Source organism: Callospermophilus lateralis, chromosome 11, assembly GCF_048772815.1.
Source record: "Callospermophilus lateralis isolate mCalLat2 chromosome 11, mCalLat2.hap1, whole genome shotgun sequence".
NCBI classification, from domain to species: domain Eukaryota; kingdom Metazoa; phylum Chordata; class Mammalia; order Rodentia; family Sciuridae; genus Callospermophilus; species Callospermophilus lateralis.
In genome coordinates, this window is record NC_135315.1 from 37323112 (window position 1) to 37339801 (window position 16690).

The 16690-nt window shown below is 49.0% G+C and overlaps 2 protein-coding genes across 2 annotated transcripts; one reads left to right on the forward strand and one right to left on the reverse strand.

Moving 5' to 3' along the window:
• Positions 1–8473, forward strand: Nle1 (notchless homolog 1). The gene is made up of 13 exons (XM_076870347.1): positions 1–42; positions 173–316; positions 1214–1431; positions 2209–2288; positions 3147–3223; positions 3576–3673; positions 4012–4204; positions 4713–4848; positions 4986–5032; positions 5905–6107; positions 7096–7255; positions 7351–7421; positions 8172–8473. The coding sequence occupies exons 1-13, from the start codon at positions 25–27 to the stop codon at positions 8182–8184; spliced, it is 1458 nt and encodes a 485-aa protein (XP_076726462.1). The 5' UTR covers positions 1–24; the 3' UTR covers positions 8185–8473.
• A 1477-nt stretch (positions 8474–9950) lies between these two features.
• On the reverse strand, positions 9951–16538 carry Fndc8 (fibronectin type III domain containing 8). The gene is made up of 4 exons (XM_076869114.1): positions 16333–16538; positions 12197–12566; positions 10573–10809; positions 9951–10103 (listed from the first exon to the last, which is right to left on the reverse strand). The coding sequence occupies exons 1-4, from the start codon at positions 16536–16538 to the stop codon at positions 9951–9953; spliced, it is 966 nt and encodes a 321-aa protein (XP_076725229.1).
• Positions 16539–16690: the final 152 nt, after the last annotated feature.

The following is a 16690-nucleotide window of genomic DNA, read 5'->3' on the forward strand; positions in this document are numbered from 1 at the left end:
TTCTCCTCCACGTGGGGACGCAGGATGGCGGCCGCAGTGGTGGTGGGTGTGCTCAGATGGGGCGGGGGCTCCGTGGCTCGGCGCCGGGCGGGGTCCCCGAGGCCGGTGGGAGGCAAAGCCGGGGCCAGCGATCGGGCTGCGAAGCTCACCGACACCCCGCTTGTTCGCGCAGGACGAGACGGCGGCGCCCGATGTGCAGCGGCTGCTAGTGCAGTTCCAGGATGAGGGCGGGCAGCTGCTGGGCTCCCCGTTCGACGTGCCCGTGGACATCACTCCCGACAAGCTGCAGCTGGTGTGCAACGCGCTGCTGGCGCAGGTGAGCGGCCCGGCTTCTCCTCCCCAGGGTGGACCCAGTGGAGGACCAGGAGATCGAGGATCTCAGGGGCCCCTCCGCTAGCCGACAGTGGGTGGCCTGCCTTGCGAGGGTCCCCACCCGCCTCCCTGTGAGGGCAGAAGGTGGGATCCGTGTGAAAGCGCTTTACCCCTTTCACATCGTGTTCACCTGCGCAGAGGCCACATTTTGAACGCGTTGGGTGCCAAATCTCCTTGATTCCATGTCACAGCCCCTTAAGAAGGGACATATTAATATCCCCAGGTGATAGATATGGAATTGGAATGCAAGTCTGACAGACTCCAAACCAGTGTTCTTAACCTTTCAATCAGTGTTTATGAAGTGCTGCTCTCTGCTGGGGAGGGGTAGTGCCTAAAAATGCAGTTCTTGGCCCCTACCCCACTTACTAAACCAGACCAGGCAAACAGTCCGTCCGCATTTTAAATCCGCTTTTCAGATGCTTCTAACACAGGTATAGACTAGTGGGATGGTTTGGAAGATACCAAATAATGCTATGTGGTGACCCTAACCCTGAATCTTGCTGTTCTTTTTGCAGAACACCAGATAACCTGAATTAGTCACTAGCAATAGGACATTGAACTAATTATTTAGTTGCTCTGAGCCTATTTTTTTAATCCATCAAATGGGAATAGTAATGTCTGTTTCCCAGGATAGTTGTGATATGCAGATTATGTGAATGTCCTAAGATTGCTCTTCAAGGATTAAAACATCCTGCTATATGGGGACTGATAGGGGTATCCCAAGAAGAGTGGCTGTAAAGAAGGCAACCTTACCTCCCACCGCTCACTGGGGAGTGTCCAGGGCAGAGGTGGACCCTGTATGTCCTGCATAGTAGAGTTGCCCTTCACCATTGTTTTGCAGGAGGATCCCCTGCCCCTGGCTTTCTTTGTCCATGATGCTGAAATCACCTCCTCACTGGGGAAGACACTGGAGTCCCAGGCAGTGGAGACAGAGAAGATCCTAGACATCATCTACCAGCCACAAGCCATCTTCAGGGTCCGAGCCGTGACCCGCTGCACCAGCTCCTTGGAGGGTCACAGTGAAGCAGTCATTTCTGTGGCCTTTAGCCCCACGGGAAAGTAAGGATAGCTGTAGAATTGTGGTTGGGGTCTGGGGATGCCGTCTCTAACTGGGGTGGGGAGAGTGTCCCAGAGTTAAGATTAATGTTGCCTACCATAGACTTGAGCTCTGGACCCAGTTTGCAAGTAAGGGACTTCCCTATTGAGGTTTGTTTTCCAAGGGCTAAGGATACCTGCCTTGGAAGAGTCTTTCATGGACTTGATGTCAGAGCATGGGAGCTTCAGGTTCATCCCTTCTGAGCTATGTGACTTGAATGAGTCACTTCACCTTTCTGAATTCATTTATTTCCCATGAAACTGGGATTCATTTCTTCTCAGAGCCCTCTGAGGATATGAAAAGCTTCCAAAGCTAGTTACAGCCAGGTGTAATGGCTCATGCCTTTAATCCTAGCAATGTTGGAGGCTGAGGCAGGAAAATTGCACGTTCAAGGCCAGCCTCAACAACTGAGACTGCTCAAAATTTTAAAAAGGGCTTGGAATGTAGCTCAGTAGTAGAATGCTCACCTAGCACGCTGAATGCCCTGGGTTTGACCCCAGCACTAAGAAGGGGGAAAGAAAGGGCAGGTTATCACTGTGGTCCTTCCTATCAGGAAGGAGGTGAAGTGGCCTCCTGGGGTCTTCTCCCAAATGGCATCATTGCCATATTTCTCCTCCTCAGGGAGAGGAAGGAGTCCTATCCCAGATTTTGTTCACAGATGGTTGGATAGGCAACAGAAATGCACATGTGCAGCATCTGGGGTGCACTGCCACAGTCTAGGGGCCTCTTCTCTTCCCCAGGTACTTGGCCAGTGGCTCCGGAGACACCACTGTGCGCTTCTGGGATCTCAGCACAGAGACACCACATTTCACATGCAAAGGTCAGTATGTATGTAGCCACTTGGGGTCTTAAGGTGGCTGACTTGCCCAGCTCTTTTTAGTTTGTGGGGAAGCTCAGAGCCAATTCTAACCCCCCTACCATCCAATTTCTGGGTCCCTATTCCTAGATAGAGACTGTGTCCTTGAGACTAGCCAGCCACTTAAAACAGGTAGAGACTGGACCAAAATCAACATGGCCTTGTGGAGAGGAGCTGACTACCCCTTAGCAAGGAGAGCCTGGCTTAAATCCAACCTCTGCCATAGTTGTTCTTAGACTTTAGCATACATTAGAATCACCTCCAGGGCTTGTTGAAATACAGATTGCTGAGTTTTTGTTTTGGTAGATCTGGGGTAAGGCCTGTGAATTTGCATTCCCAACAAGTTCCAGATGATGCTGATGGTGCTAGTCTGGGAACCACACTAGGAGAGTGAGTGCTGTACTATATACTAGGATGATTTTATATGATTTTATATGTTATGTGCTAGGAATATACTGGGATGATTTTATATGTTGCAGGTCATGCTGCCTGCCTAAGCTTCTGTCTTCACATCTGGAAAAGGATAATTCTTGTCTTGCTCCCTATATTAGAATTAAAAGGGATGTTGTGTGTGGAAACCCTTTATACCACGTGTCCCATAAGGAATTATTAGAAAGTGATGGTGTGATATGCGCAGCAATATGCACAGCTCCAGCACTTGGGCTGCGTTCTCCCTCAGCCTAGGATCCTCGTCTCCCCTTTTCTTGGCATTCGTTTTTTTGGGCAGTTGGTTTAGGAGTGCTTGCAATGTGCCGTGCATTGTTAGGCACTGAGGATGAAGATGGATGTGGGCCCCCCTTTCTCTCTCCCTTGCTTTCTTAGGACACAGACACTGGGTCCTTAGCATATCCTGGTCCCCAGATGGCAAGAAGCTAGCCTCAGGCTGCAAGAATGGCCAGGTAGGTGGTGTCAAGATAACTAAGCAGCCAGGTGTGGTGAGGTAGTCCACACCTGTAATCCTAGCAGCTTTGGGAGACTGAGGCAGAAGTATCAAAAGATCAAGGCCAGCCTTAGCAACTTAGTGAGATCTTGCCTCAAAAAACAAAAAGGGCTGGCTGGGGATGTACCTCAGTAGTAAAGCACCCCTGGGTTAAATTTCCAGTACAAAAAAAAAAAAAAACTAAGGACTTAGGGCCAGTTCAGAATAGGGTCCTGGGATCTTCAGGAAGTGTTAGGTATAAGGGTAGTAGGTAACCAGGGGACCTTTGGGATAGGTTGGAAAGGATTATTCAGTGAGTTTCTGTTCTTCAGCTTCTCCTCTGGGACCCAAGCACAGGGAAGCAGGTGGGCAGGACCCTTGCCGGCCACAGCAAGTGGATTACGGGCTTGAGCTGGGAGCCCCTCCATGTGTAAGTGACACTAACTGAGCTGGGACAAATTAGCCAGGATCAAAGCTGCCCCCTTTCCTGTTTGATGCAGAGACACTTTCCTGAAGGGTATGATGGGCATCTGGACGTCAGTAATGGCTTGACAGGGGGTGGGGCCTCTAGATCTAGACCTACCCTGCCACTTGCAGGGAGGCTGCTCATGGTTGGGCTTGGGAACTATCTTGCAGAGCAGCCAGATCTTGGGGTCAGGAAGCTATCAGGAGATTGTCCCTGGCCTTTGAGTTGGGAATGGGAGGTGCTGTGAGCCGAACGGCATTGCCAGGTCAGAAATAAGAGCACATTTCCCTTCCCCTTGGCAGGAACCCTGAATGCCGCTACGTGGCCAGTAGCTCCAAGGATGGCAGTGTGAGGGTCTGGGACACAACTGCAGGCCGCTGTGAGAGAATCCTCACCGGGCACACGCAGTCAGTCACCTGTCTCCGGTGGGGAGGAGATGGGCTTCTGTACTCTGCTTCCCAGGACCGTACCATCAAAGTCTGGAGGGCCCATGATGTAAGAACTGGGAGGGTACAGAAGCCATTCTGGCAAATTTGGGCGCACACAGTGCTGGAACTGGGAGCACCCTTGGCCTCAGCAAGTCCAGCGTTTCCCGAATGTGCTGAGAGTCCAGTCAGGAGGGTGCTGCTGCAACAAGGGGCTCTGAGGTTGGTGCTGCTTTATTATGGGGATTCCAGCACCTCCTTTCCCCCCATTAGCCTAGTCTAGCTCTGGAAAGTCCTGATGTGCGAAGCCTGGTTAGCTTTTTAAAACCTACCATATCCCAAAGCTATTTGACTGGAGCCCTTTTATTCTGGTGGACTTCTCTTCCATGAAACAGGCCAGTCCTCTCATTTCATATATAAACAGAAACTTGAACCCATGGGTGGTTTGATTAAGATCATAGTGAATGGGTGCTGAAGTCTCAGGGTCTGGATTCCTATCCCATGCTGGTCTCCTGGGGCTGATCTTCCAAGGTGGAAGTGGGTTATATGTGTGTCTGATCCATCTCCCTCCACCCTAGGGTGTGCTGTGCCGGACTCTTCAAGGCCATGGCCACTGGGTGAATACCATGGCACTCAGCACTGACTATGCCCTGCGCACAGGAGCCTTTGAGCCTGCCGAGGCCACAGTTAATGCCCAAGACCTGCAGGGGTCCTGTGAGTGAGAGGAGGAGGGGAGAGGGCTGCCGGAGAAGGAGGCAGTTCTCCAGCATCATGGGGATGTTGCTGTTTGTACTGGATTTTCTAATCAGCCTTATTCCCCATCTTCTTTCTCCTGTGGTACCTGGACACAGTGCAGGAGCTGAAGGAAAGGGCCCTGAGCCGGTACAACCTCGTGCGGGTGAGTGTGTGCCAGCCTCGTGCTTCCCCAGCTCTGTGTATTTTTCTCAGCTGGTCACTGAAACACTCTCTCAGACACTTGGGCCTCTGTTCCCTTCTAGTCTCTTCTATCCCCAGTTCACAGAGTACCTATTCTGAAAAGTTTTTTGTTAAGTTTTTTGAGACAAGGACTCTCCAGGTTGCACAGGCCGGCTTTGAATTTGCAATCTTCCTGCTTCAGTCTCCCTTCTGGATAGCTGGGAATAGACCTGCACCACTGAAAACCTGTTCGTAATAATTCTCATTTGTGATCCTTAAATCTTAAATGCACTGGGGATCATTTTATTTTGTGTGTGTGTGTTTAAGGGCCACATTCACATGGTCTAAGGTTCAAAGTTTATAAAAAGGTATTTTGTAAAACATCACTCATCTCTTGCACATCCAACCATTCCTTATGGAAGCATCCATTGCTACCAGTGTCTTGTATTTGATTTTTATTTATATACACACACACACACACACACACACACATACATATGTGTGTGTGTGTGTATATATTTAGTTGTAGGTGGACAAATACCTTCATGTGGTGCTAAGAATCAAACCCAGTGCCTCACACTGCGAGGCAAGTGCTCTACTGCTGAGCCACAACCCCAGCCCGTTCCTTTTTTTAATATACCAATCTGTACCTGCTTTGTCATATAATTTTATATCATAGAAATGATTCCGTGAACATACAGGATTTCATTTTCCTTTTGGGTGAATTGACTTGCCTAGAGTCACGTGTGAACAAGTAGCCTCATTTCTCCTAGTTAGCCCTAGCCTGTGTCCCTGGTGTGTGCGGTCAGTGTCTGACCATATCCAATATGGTGTACTTTCTGCCCCCCTCCCCAGGGCCAGGGCCCAGAGAGGCTGGTGTCTGGCTCAGACGACTTCACCTTATTCCTGTGGTCCCCAGCAGAGGATAAGAAGCCCCTCGCACGGATGACGGGACACCAAGCCCTCATCAACCAGGTGCTCTTTTCTCCTGACTCCCGCATTGTGGCCAGTGCCTCCTTCGACAAGTCCATCAAGCTGTGGGACGGTAGGACTGGCAGGTGAGTTGGGGCAGTGTGCCTCTGGACGCAATAGCTATAAAAGGCATTTGATGTTGCCTCAGCAATTGTCTAGATTTCTGTGTTTCTGCCTCTTTCAGTATTGTTACAAGGATCAGTGAGATAGTAAATTTGGGACCAGCACTAAGTGGGCACTAAAAATGCTAGATCCCTTCACATCAAAGTAAAGAAATGACCTTAGAGCTTGCCAGAGGACCAGGGGTGTGGCAGCCCTCGAGAAAGTGGAACCCTAAGTAGGGCTGTGGTGCAGTCGTTACGTTGCCCTCGAAGTGTGAACCCTGGGCCAGTGGCATTGGCGTCTCCCGGGAGCATAATGGAAAATGCAGACTCATCAGGTGATACTGCTACCAGTTAAAAGTGTCAGAAGCCCTAGTGTAAGGGGTTGTAATGTCTTGGGGTTAACTAGGTCAGAGGCAAGGCAAAGACATGCATCAGGGACAAGAAAAAGGGGAACCCTTGTTGGGGCTGAAGGGAAACTGTCAGTTATTGTGTATTTTCACACAGCAGCTCTGTGTAATAAGTTGTTTAATTCCTTTTTCAAATAAAGAAACTGAGTCTCAGGCCTAATTGCTTGTCCACACTGTCACAGATAGACTATATTGACTTGAAAGTTCCAGGTGGGCCTGGCCCACAGTTACTCCAGGCCACCTGTCAGCGAGCAGCTGCTATGCTGGGGGATGTCAAACAGATGGGCTAGGCAGGTGGCCACATTGGATTCTAAGGCACGTGAAGCCATGCAGGTAGGAAGCCTGGCACCAGACACCCCAGAGCAATTCATTTAGGGAAGTTTTACAAAATAGTAATGACCTGCAATGATTAAAATGGGCTGGCACCTAGGCCAGGCAGCACAGTTCTATAAAAATTCCCAGGTAATTCTAGCAGACAGCCAAGGCTGAGAACCACTGCTGTGGGAATGGGGGACACTTCATACCTGTTTCATAATCTCCATCATTATCTTCCCCTGGCCCAGGTACCTGGCTTCCCTGCGTGGCCATGTGGCTGCTGTTTATCAGATTGCATGGTCAGCTGACAGCCGCTTGCTGGTCAGTGGTAGCAGTGACAGCACCCTGAAGGTGTGGGACGTGAAGGCCCAGAAGCTGGCCACAGACCTGCCAGGCCATGCTGATGAGGTGGGCTGCCACTTCAGGCAGGAGGGGGCTGGGATTGCACCCTGGCCCTTCTCCCCTCACCATTCCACTGTCCTTCCCCTCCTCTTCATGTTTAGGTTTATGCTGTTGACTGGAGTCCAGATGGCCAGAGAGTGGCAAGTGGCGGGAAGGACAAGTGCCTCCGGATGTGAGTGTGGGGAGGTGGTGGTTGAGGTGTTCCTCTTACCCTTGAGTGGGTTGGTCCCTCTTTGCATTCTTTCCCTTGTGGCATGGCATTCTCAGGGACCATCCTGGTACTCAGAGTTTGCGGTGGTGTATGAAGCCAGGTCCTCAGTGGGCACGTGGAGGGCTGCAGGAGTTAGGGAATTTGTGAGGCCCTGACCGCACTCAGGCTGCTCTCTAGCAGTGTGTGCAGGTCGCCAGCACAAGGCACTCAGTCTTTGTTAGAGTCCTGAGACCTGAGTGCAGATCCTGGTTCTGCTTTTTGGTGTGAAATCACAGGAAACAATCTGGCTCTTGGGAATTTTTGAACCTTCATAGAGGATCATGGAGGAGGGCGAACACACTCTGACACTGAAGCACTTGCAAAGGATTGTCACTGGTAGTGGACATCAGAGTCCAGGTCCTAGGTGGAGTCCTGGCTGAGGCAGGCAGAGGGCACATAGCCTGGGTTTGCATGGCTAGAGCAGGTACAGTGCCAGGTTTTGATGACTCTCAGGTCATCAAAAGATCATCCTGGGCTGGGGTTGTGGTTCATGGGCTGGGATTGTGGTTCAGTGGTAGAGCGCACGCCTCGCACATGCAAGGCCCTGGGTTTGATCCTCAGCACCACGTACAAATAATAAAGTTAAAAAAAAAAAAAAAAAGATCATCCCCTACAGTGGGCTCCTGGGATTGTACAGAGGCATCCCAGCCTGATTCCTTCCCTTCCCCACAGATGGAGAAGATGAAGTCTCACAGTTCTGACTCCCACCTGAACTTGGCTTCTGCCTGCTGCCTGCCCTGCCAGAAAACAAAGACCAGGATGGGAGTGCACACCCCCTCCTCACCAGCAGAGGCCTCCTGTCCTTGACAGACCCTGGTGGGGTCTCCCCACTGGTCCTTTGCCTGCTCTGGGCACTCTTCGGTCCCTTGCTGGTGCTGGCAGCAGTGGGGAGGCCAGGCTGTATGTGAGGCCTCCGTTGTTGCCCCCGCCTCCTTTTCCAAGTATCAGCTATGTTCAGGGTCAGACCCCAGATTCTATGACCAAATAAATAATTTATATATTGTGTGTTCAGGTTACAGTTCCTTGTCCTAGAATCCTAGGGCTCAGCCGTGGACCTGCTAAATCTCTTTGACCCCCTTCCTTATTCTGGGTGATAGCAAAACCATTCTGACCAGGAATTGCCCTTCTTCTCCCCCATGCATAAGGGAGAGGCCAGTGTGACCGTGGCCAGAAGACAGGTTAAAGCAGTGCTGTCCATGGCAGACACTGGCCACATGTGTCTGTGTGCACTGGCCAGGGTAGAGTACAGCTAGAAAGCAGTTGCCTCTTGCTTCTCCTGCAGCACACTTGGCCCTGCTAGGTGCTGAGCTCTGTGCTACAGAAGGCCATGGGCAAGCGAGAGGACTCCCCCTCTGACAGGGTGGCAGTGGGGCCGTACTGAGAACACTCTTAACATTTGTGGGCATAGGTGTTAGGATGATTCTGCCCTGTGAGAACCTTCAAATATGAAAGGAATCCACACCAAGACCTCCTTAGGACCTTGACCAAGACCTTGCCCAGCATGCATCCTGCCTCCATTTCTAATACCTCATTCCACCCCACCCCTGCCCCAGCCCTGCCTGTGCTTTTGAGACTGCACAGCACCTAACTGGATCTCAGCCTGCACCTTGCAAATCTCTCCCTCCACATGAGGGCAGAAAGAGCTGCCAGTTGCTGCGCTCCTTCCTGGTGCAGACACTTGTTCTGCTGTGTTCCAAGTAATCCTGCACCTGTATCTGAAAGGTTCTCTCTTCCTTATACTTTGAATGAGCTACCGAGTCCAGGAAGCTTACACGATTCGGCCCTGCCCTCACATCAAATAAGGAGAAGAGCCATGGTTCAATCAGACCCTGCTCCAAAGCCTGTGTTCTTTGCACTGTGTCCCTCCAGAGCTCATATCTAGCACATGGTCCATGGGCTGCCACTGCACCTGTCCAGGGTGACTCTGTCTGTGAAGATGTTTTAGTTTTTGAGTACCAGTCCTCCCTCCTCCCCCACCACAGGCAGTGGCAGAACCAAACCACAAGGGATGGCTGTCCTGTTTTCCACCTCCCCCCCAACCTATCTGGATTCTTGGTCCTAACAAAAGCTTGAGGGTAGGTGGCAGCCAGCCCAGCTGAGGCTGTCTGCAGCATGAAGAAAAACTTAGGGGTGCTGGATGACCTGCAGTTCTTTAATGAGGAATCTGGACCCAGCCCAGATCTGGGGAAGGAGGGAGCCTAGCAGCTGTGGGCAGTGGCTGAGCCTGGCCTGGCTTAGCTTGGCCTGAGATGTCTCCAGGTGAATGGGGCTCCCCTAGGCTTGGCCGTAGCCCAGGGGTAGGGTTCCAGTACCACTGCCTCCAGGCCCTGGCCGGCAGGGTAGTCAGTGGTTCTCTGGCATGGTGATGGTGGTACGGTACATCTCATGGTCTGGTTCCTGAGGGCCCTGGGCTGAGGCTGATCCCCAGTGAGGGGTGTCCGGGGCCCTCTACTAGTAGGGAAATAGGTATTCCAAATCCTCCAGCCTCCGCATGTCCTCCAGCCCAATGGACACAGTTCTCCGCTGGGGTTCCTTGCGCTGCACAGTGATCTGGATGGGGTTGTTCTCAGGAAAGCTGTTAAAGTCACTGGCCACGGTTGCAAACTAAAGTGAAACAAGAAAGTCCCTCAGATTCCTTCCCAGACCTTAGCCTGGCTTCCTCTCCCTTTGGCTTCCTCTCTCTGCTCCCTTTTTGCCTGCTAAGTGTGATCTTAGCCTCATCCAACCCAGTCACAACATACGACACAGGTCCAAAGAGGTGTGACACCAAGGTGTACCTCCCCCAGCTGTGGTCTGTCTGTTCCACCCCTGGACCCATGCCCACCCCAGGCCTTCCCTCTCCTTCCTGCAGTTCCTGGACTAAGTTAAGGAATCCAAAAGCCAAAGGCTTTGGAAAAGGAACATTGTGGGGAATGCATTCATTTGCATTCCTAGCAGGCTTAATCCCTGACAGCTCCCAGAAGAACACTCTCTGGCATTTTTTCCAGGCAGAAGAAAAACTAGCAAGGACATGGGGGCGGGGGCAACCTCCACAGCCCTGGTTCAGCCCTAGGCCCCTCTTCCCAGGGCTCACTTTGTAGGGCTTGCACCATTTCCCCACCCCAGCCGTGTTGGCTGCGCGGACGGTGAGGCAGTAACTCGTGTTAGGCTTCAGCTCCATCAGCTTGACAGTGGTGCCCAAGATCTTATTGAAGATCCAGGGACGATTCTTTGCCTTGGGTGGCTCATCGTCTTTTTTCTTGCTCACCTCCTGTAACAGGACCTGGTAGAAACTGACCTGCTGCTTGCCCAAAGTATAGGTCCAGGAAATCTAGGGGAAAGAAAACCCGAAGCTCCCTTAGACCTGGCCTGAGCTTCCTTGGATCAGAAGTCTTCTTCCCATCCCCGGTTCCTGCTGGAGTTCAGGCAGGTCTGAAGGAAGGTGTGAGGTGCACAACACTGCATGTGGCCCTACAGCATGGGCCACTCTCCCTGGGCAGCCTCACCCACCTTATTCCATATTTCTAGACTGTCTATGTGAGTTGAGAGATACCTCAGAAATCATCTTGCCCACCTCATGCATTGCAGGTGGCATTACAGGTCCAGAGAGGACAAGTTACTGGGCCCATGGTCACACAGTAATTAAATGACAGCCAAGATTCAAATCTTTTGCTCCAGAACCCATACACTTCACTACAGCAATGGTTGCCAAGCCCAGGTCGGCATCTCATGGAGTTTGCTAACACTTCACGTTCCAGAGCCTGCTGTCTCCTTTCTGGTCTCCCAATTCCAATTTCTTCATCTAGGCCAGTGGTTCTTAAACTTAGGTGTGCATTAGAATACCCTGGAGGACTTATTATAACAGACTGCTGGCCTTCATCCCCACTGTTACTGGTTCAGTAGGCCACACTGGTTCTGATTCAAGTGAAGATGAGAATTTAAATTTCTGTCAAATCACCATGTGAGGCTGAGGCTAGCCACACTTTGAAAAATGCTGCTGTAAGCCATGAGGCTTCCAGACTTATTTTCTAAATTGCTTACAGAAAAATATATAAACTAGCCTAATGTTGGAAAACCTCCAGAAAATGAGCCCATGCTCATTTCCCCCAGCGTTGCACTCCATTTTTCTTGCACACTCCCGGACAGTGCTGCTCAGCTTGTGGTCTGTGAACTGCAGCATCAGCATCGCCTGGGATTTGTCAATGGTGCAGATTCCCAGGCCCCTCCCAGCCCCTGTAGGGATGAGACCAGAATCTTGGTTTTGATAAGTTGATAGTGTTCTGTAGGAACACCGGTGAGAAGCCCTGACTTAGGAGCTGGGATCAACAGAAGCAGCTGCTCATTCCTCCCATACTTTCCCACCTGCAGCCTTTGCTTGGGTTAGTCCCTCTGTGGAATGCCTCTTCTCAACCTCTAGATGCTCAAGCTCTACCTCCCAGCCCAAGTGTTACCAAAAGCCACCAAGCTTATTCCTGCAGCTGGAAGTAATGTTTCTTTCCCTCTGAATTTCTGGTGGCACTTGATCTGAATCTTCCCTGCAGTCCTGAGCCCCTTCTGCCTTTCACTGAAGTTCTATACAGAAAAGCCCCTCCCTTGCTCCCTAAACCATGAACTTGAGGTCAGGACACAGGTGGTAGGCAGCTTCCCAAACCACACGAAGCTGAACTCAGCACCAGCATAGCAAGCCTCTGCCACAGGCATGGACTCAGAGAACATACCACGGCTGTGGAATCGCTGACTGTGTGTTCACAGATGAAAGGGGCCTCCGGCAGGTTCATGATCACAGAGGATTCCGAACGTGTTGAGGAGGTGTCTGTGTCCAGTGCGGGGTTGTCAAGGTCCAACAGACCACCAGGAGCCATTTGAGTCTTAGATGCATGGGGGCAGAGGGCCAGGTCCCCCTTTTCTGGGTTCTTGACCAGTGAGGAAAAGCTGAGTTTGTTCAGCTCACCCTCCAGCATTCCTGCAAAGAAGCTGCTGTTGGGCTGGGTCACAGCCAGTTTGACGGGGTTCAAGGAACTGGATGAGATGGGGGTTATGCTGGTGTCATCAGAGCTGTATTCAGATTCTTCCACTGTCAGAGGCTTCCTAGAGCAAGAAGGAGACAGGTGATCAGATGATCAGATCCAGTTTCTTCCACTAAAAATGTCTGGCCCCCCATTTGGGATGCAATAGGGAAAGCTGCATCTTTAATAAGATCTTTAACTCGGTTCAGTCAGGCACACCTGTAATAGCAGCCACTCGGGAGGCTGAGGCAGGAGAATTGCAAATTCAAGGCCAACCTCAGTAACTTAGTGAGCTCCCCCATCTCAAAATAACAGGATTGAGGATATAGCTCAGTGTTTAAGTGCCCCTGAGTTTAATCCCTAGACTGAAAGAAACAAACAAAAAGATATTTAGAGGATTCTCATGCAGGTGTTGTGAAAACCACAATTTGAGAAACTGCTAAAACTTGAAGTCCTCCCTTCAAAGTGAGGACAAGAACCCCAGGGAATGACAACAGCGATCTACTGGAGTGGGGAAAAATCCACAAATATCTAATAAAAAATAGAGTTTTGGTGCATGTATTGGCACAGGCCTGCAATACCAGTGGCTTGGGAGGCTAAGGCAGGAACATCACAAGTTCCAAGCCAGTCTCAGCAACATAGTGAAGCCCTGAGCATTAGCAAGACCCTGTGTCAAATTTTAAAATAAGCTGGGCATGGTGGCACATGCCTGTAATCCAGCGGCTCAGAAAGCTGAGGCAGGAGGATCCCAAGTTAGCAAAAGTAAGGTGCCTAAGTGGCTCAGTGAGTCCCTGTCTCTAAAGAAAACACAAAATAAGGCTGGGGATGTGGCTCAGTAGTCAAGTACCGCTGAGTTCAATCCCTGGTACTCCCCCCCACCAAAAAAAGGAGGAAAAATAATAATTAAAAGTAAAATGGGCTAGGAAGGTGAATCAGTGGTTAAACAACTCTGGATTCAATCCCTGGTACCAAAAAAAAAAAAAAGTTTTAATAGTATTTATTTAATATTGTTTAATATTCAAAGTAATTTACATTTAGTAACATCTAATGATATTTATCATGTAAATTAAGTCTTCATTATGTTCAATACACATTGAGTGAATGCTCAAAAGCGTTTTCTATTCTGATTTTTTTTTAAATTATGGAGTATTGCTGTGTACGGTGGTACACGCCTGTAACCTCAACAACTTAGGAGGCTGAGGCAGGAGAATCACAAGTTCAAAGCCAACCTCAGCAACGTAGCAAGACCCTGAATAGCTTAGCCAGATCCTGTCTCAAAATAAAAAGAGCAGATGATATAGCTCAGTGGTAAATTACCTCTAGGCTCAGTACTCAGTATCAGAAAAAGAAAAAGGAATATTTTAGATATATACAATAAATAACATATTGAACTTTCATTTACCCCTCACCCAGCCTCAGAAATAAAACCTGCAGCATTTTGCCTTGTCTATAGCTCAGTGGTAGAGAGCTCCCATGTGCAAGGTCCTGGATTTGATCCCTAGCACCACAATAAGCAAATAAAACTATCAGAATTATTAAAGCCCCCAGATGATTCCCCCTTACACCACATTTATATTCCCTCTCAGACATAACTTATGGAGTACATTTTAAAAGTTTTCTATTGTTTACTACATGCCTTTATGGGTCCATCACATATAGATATTATCCCTCAGCAAGATCTATTAATTTTCATGTTTTCAGCTTTATGTAGATTAAACATATTATTCAGAACATATCTGCAGCTTTTTTTTTCACTCAATGTTCTGTTTTGATTCATGTCTTTTGATACATGCAGCTCCGCTTCAGTCATTTTAACTTTTATGGTTTTCCATAACATGGACATTTGTATCATTGATAGTTTTTTGCTATTACTAAACAACCAACTTTATACACGATTCAGTTTTCTACTAAAAAAGGGCACCAATCCAAAAACATTGGCTTTCAAATATTTTTTTTACCTTAACCCAAAGTAAAAAAAAAAAAAAAAAAATACATATTAAATGGCCACTTAGTATACATACACATAACTAAGACGTTTCACAGAGCAGTACTTACTCCATGTGTGATGTGCTCTGGAATCCCTGGTTGCATTTGAATTCATTTTTATCATACTGGTCTCCACCAACTAGAATGACTTCCGGAGCTGTTAATGGGTCATAACTCATAGGTTATGTGTCCTTGACTCCAGGTCAGTCTCCTACTTGATGGAGATTGATTGGCCATATTTTTCCTCCCTGAGCTCCAATTTATCAAACCCCTGAGAAACTGTGATTAGGCCAACACCCTCACCCTTTCTATTTCTTGATAAACATTTGGAATAAAAGATTCCCCCAACAAGGTAGGCTGAAGAGTCTAGATACCGATATCATTTATACTTCAGATTGTCCTAATATGTATTTCAGATTTATTTATTGGAAATGTTGGTGGTAACATGAGCAGAGAAGGCCCACATGACCATGTCATGCTGGATGTGTCGTCTTTTCACAACAGTCCGGCTGCATGGGTGTTAGCCCCATTTTACATTTGAGAGCCCAAGTGTCTCTGATATTAATGAACTTATCTGAAGCCATATATCTAAGTTGTAGAGTTTGGATTTCAACTCAAGCTCCTTGCCCAAGACCTTTTTCCTCTACACCATTAATTTTCTCCAAGCATTGGGTACTTTAACCAGATCTTACTTACAGGACCTTAAGTAATGGATACCACATCCCTCCCATATCATTAAGACCAACTACATAGTGTGTGCAAATTGAAGTGTGGAGCCCCTCGTCCAAAAAATTACTAAGGATTTTTAGACCATGACAGCAAAGCATTGAACTAAGTACAACCCTCTTCTGAAGTGGGGCTGCATGTGACCTGATAGGTCATATCCATGAAACTGCCTTACATACAGTTCCCTTAGCCCACATCACCCTGCACCAACACCCCTTCCCTGGAGATTCTGCTCAAATACCACTTTCTCCAAGAAGCCTCCCTTCTCTGTCTCCCAAGAGGGTGATACCTTTGGTTCCTCTAGGTGTCCTGTCCTAGCACCAGACAGTGCTATATCATTCTCATTATTGTCTGAGGCTACTGCACTCTACCCACCCTGCCACATACCAAGCTAGCTGCTCCTTGAATGCAGGGAATTCTGCTCTACATTCCCAGAACTTAATATTGGGCCAGACGTCCTGCCAGCAGAAAGAGTTTCGTGGCATGAAGTAGAGGAAAATCAGACTCTGAGAGTAATAGTGAACCTTAATGTAAGGAAGGAAGGCTATGGGGAGTATCATCAGGCAGATGGAGGCATCAGAGGGGGGAAGATTAGGCCATGGGGTGCATTGGGGGGGGTAAAGACTCTATCCAGACAAAGCAGGATGAGAAGGACCATCAACAAAACTCTTGTCTAATCCTGGAAGGCCTCCTAGAGGGGGCAGCCCACATGCTCTGAGAACAGACCTGGGGGCAGAAGAACACACAGACAGGTCCAACCTGCACACATGCTCTTCCCTGAGAGTCCAAGGAGGGTTGAGACAGGTCAAAGAAGTCAGGTTTCTTCACATCTCTCTTCCCACCTGCAGCTCCAGCCTTAGAAGGGAAGAGCGGGCACGGTGGCGCACACCTGTAATCCCAGTGGCTCAGGAGACTGAGGCAGGAGGATTGAGAGTTCAAAGCCAGCCTCAGCAACTTGGCGAGGCCCTAAGCAACTCAGCAAGACCCTGTCTCTAAATAAAATACAAAAAAAAAAAAAAAAAAAAAAAGGGCTGGAGATATGGCTTAGTGATTAAGTGCCCCTGGGTTAAATCCCCAGGACCAAAAAAAAAAAAAAAAAAGAAGAAGAAGAAGGGAGGACCAGACTGGTATCTTACATGAGATTGTTATCTGACTCCAAGAAGTTAGCCAAACTGCCTTTTGAAGAAAGTGGGAGTCCTTTGGTAGCAACAGCCCTGTTCATAAAATTGGGGTTTGGAAAAGGCTTCGGTAGTTGATCGAGCGCATTCATCACGTTGAGGTTTTCCTTCTTCAGTAGGGCTTCCTCCCCATCCCCCACTTTAAAAAGTGTCTCTGATGCCATCTGGTTTGGGGGAACCACAGCCATCAGTATGCAGGATAGCCCAGCTAATAGGAAGTAGAGAGAAACTGGAGGACAGTAGGCCCACCCTTAGTTTGAGTGGGATGGGGCTGCAGTGAGCTGACTTCACAATCATCACGGAGTGTAACAATTAG

Bases quoted from the DNA above. Each gene is read 5' to 3' on its own strand.
- Nle1 (XM_076870347.1), top strand. The intron at 1,432-2,208 runs GTAAGGATAGCT...TCTCTTCCCCAG, and splicing joins GCCTTTAGCCCCACGGGAAA to GTACTTGGCCAGTGGCTCCG. The intron at 7,256-7,350 runs GTGGGCTGCCAC...CTTCATGTTTAG, and splicing joins TGCCAGGCCATGCTGATGAG to GTTTATGCTGTTGACTGGAG.
- Fndc8 (XM_076869114.1), bottom strand. From the start codon at position 16,538: ATGGCATCAGAGACACTTTTTAAAGTGGGGGATGGGGAGGAAGCCCTA. The intron at 10,810-12,196 runs GTATGTTCTCTG...TCTTTCCCCTAG, and splicing joins TCAGCGATTCCACAGCCGTG to ATTTCCTGGACCTATACTTT. The intron at 10,104-10,572 runs GTGAGCCCTGGG...GTTTCACTTTAG, and splicing joins AATGGTGCAAGCCCTACAAA to TTTGCAACCGTGGCCAGTGA.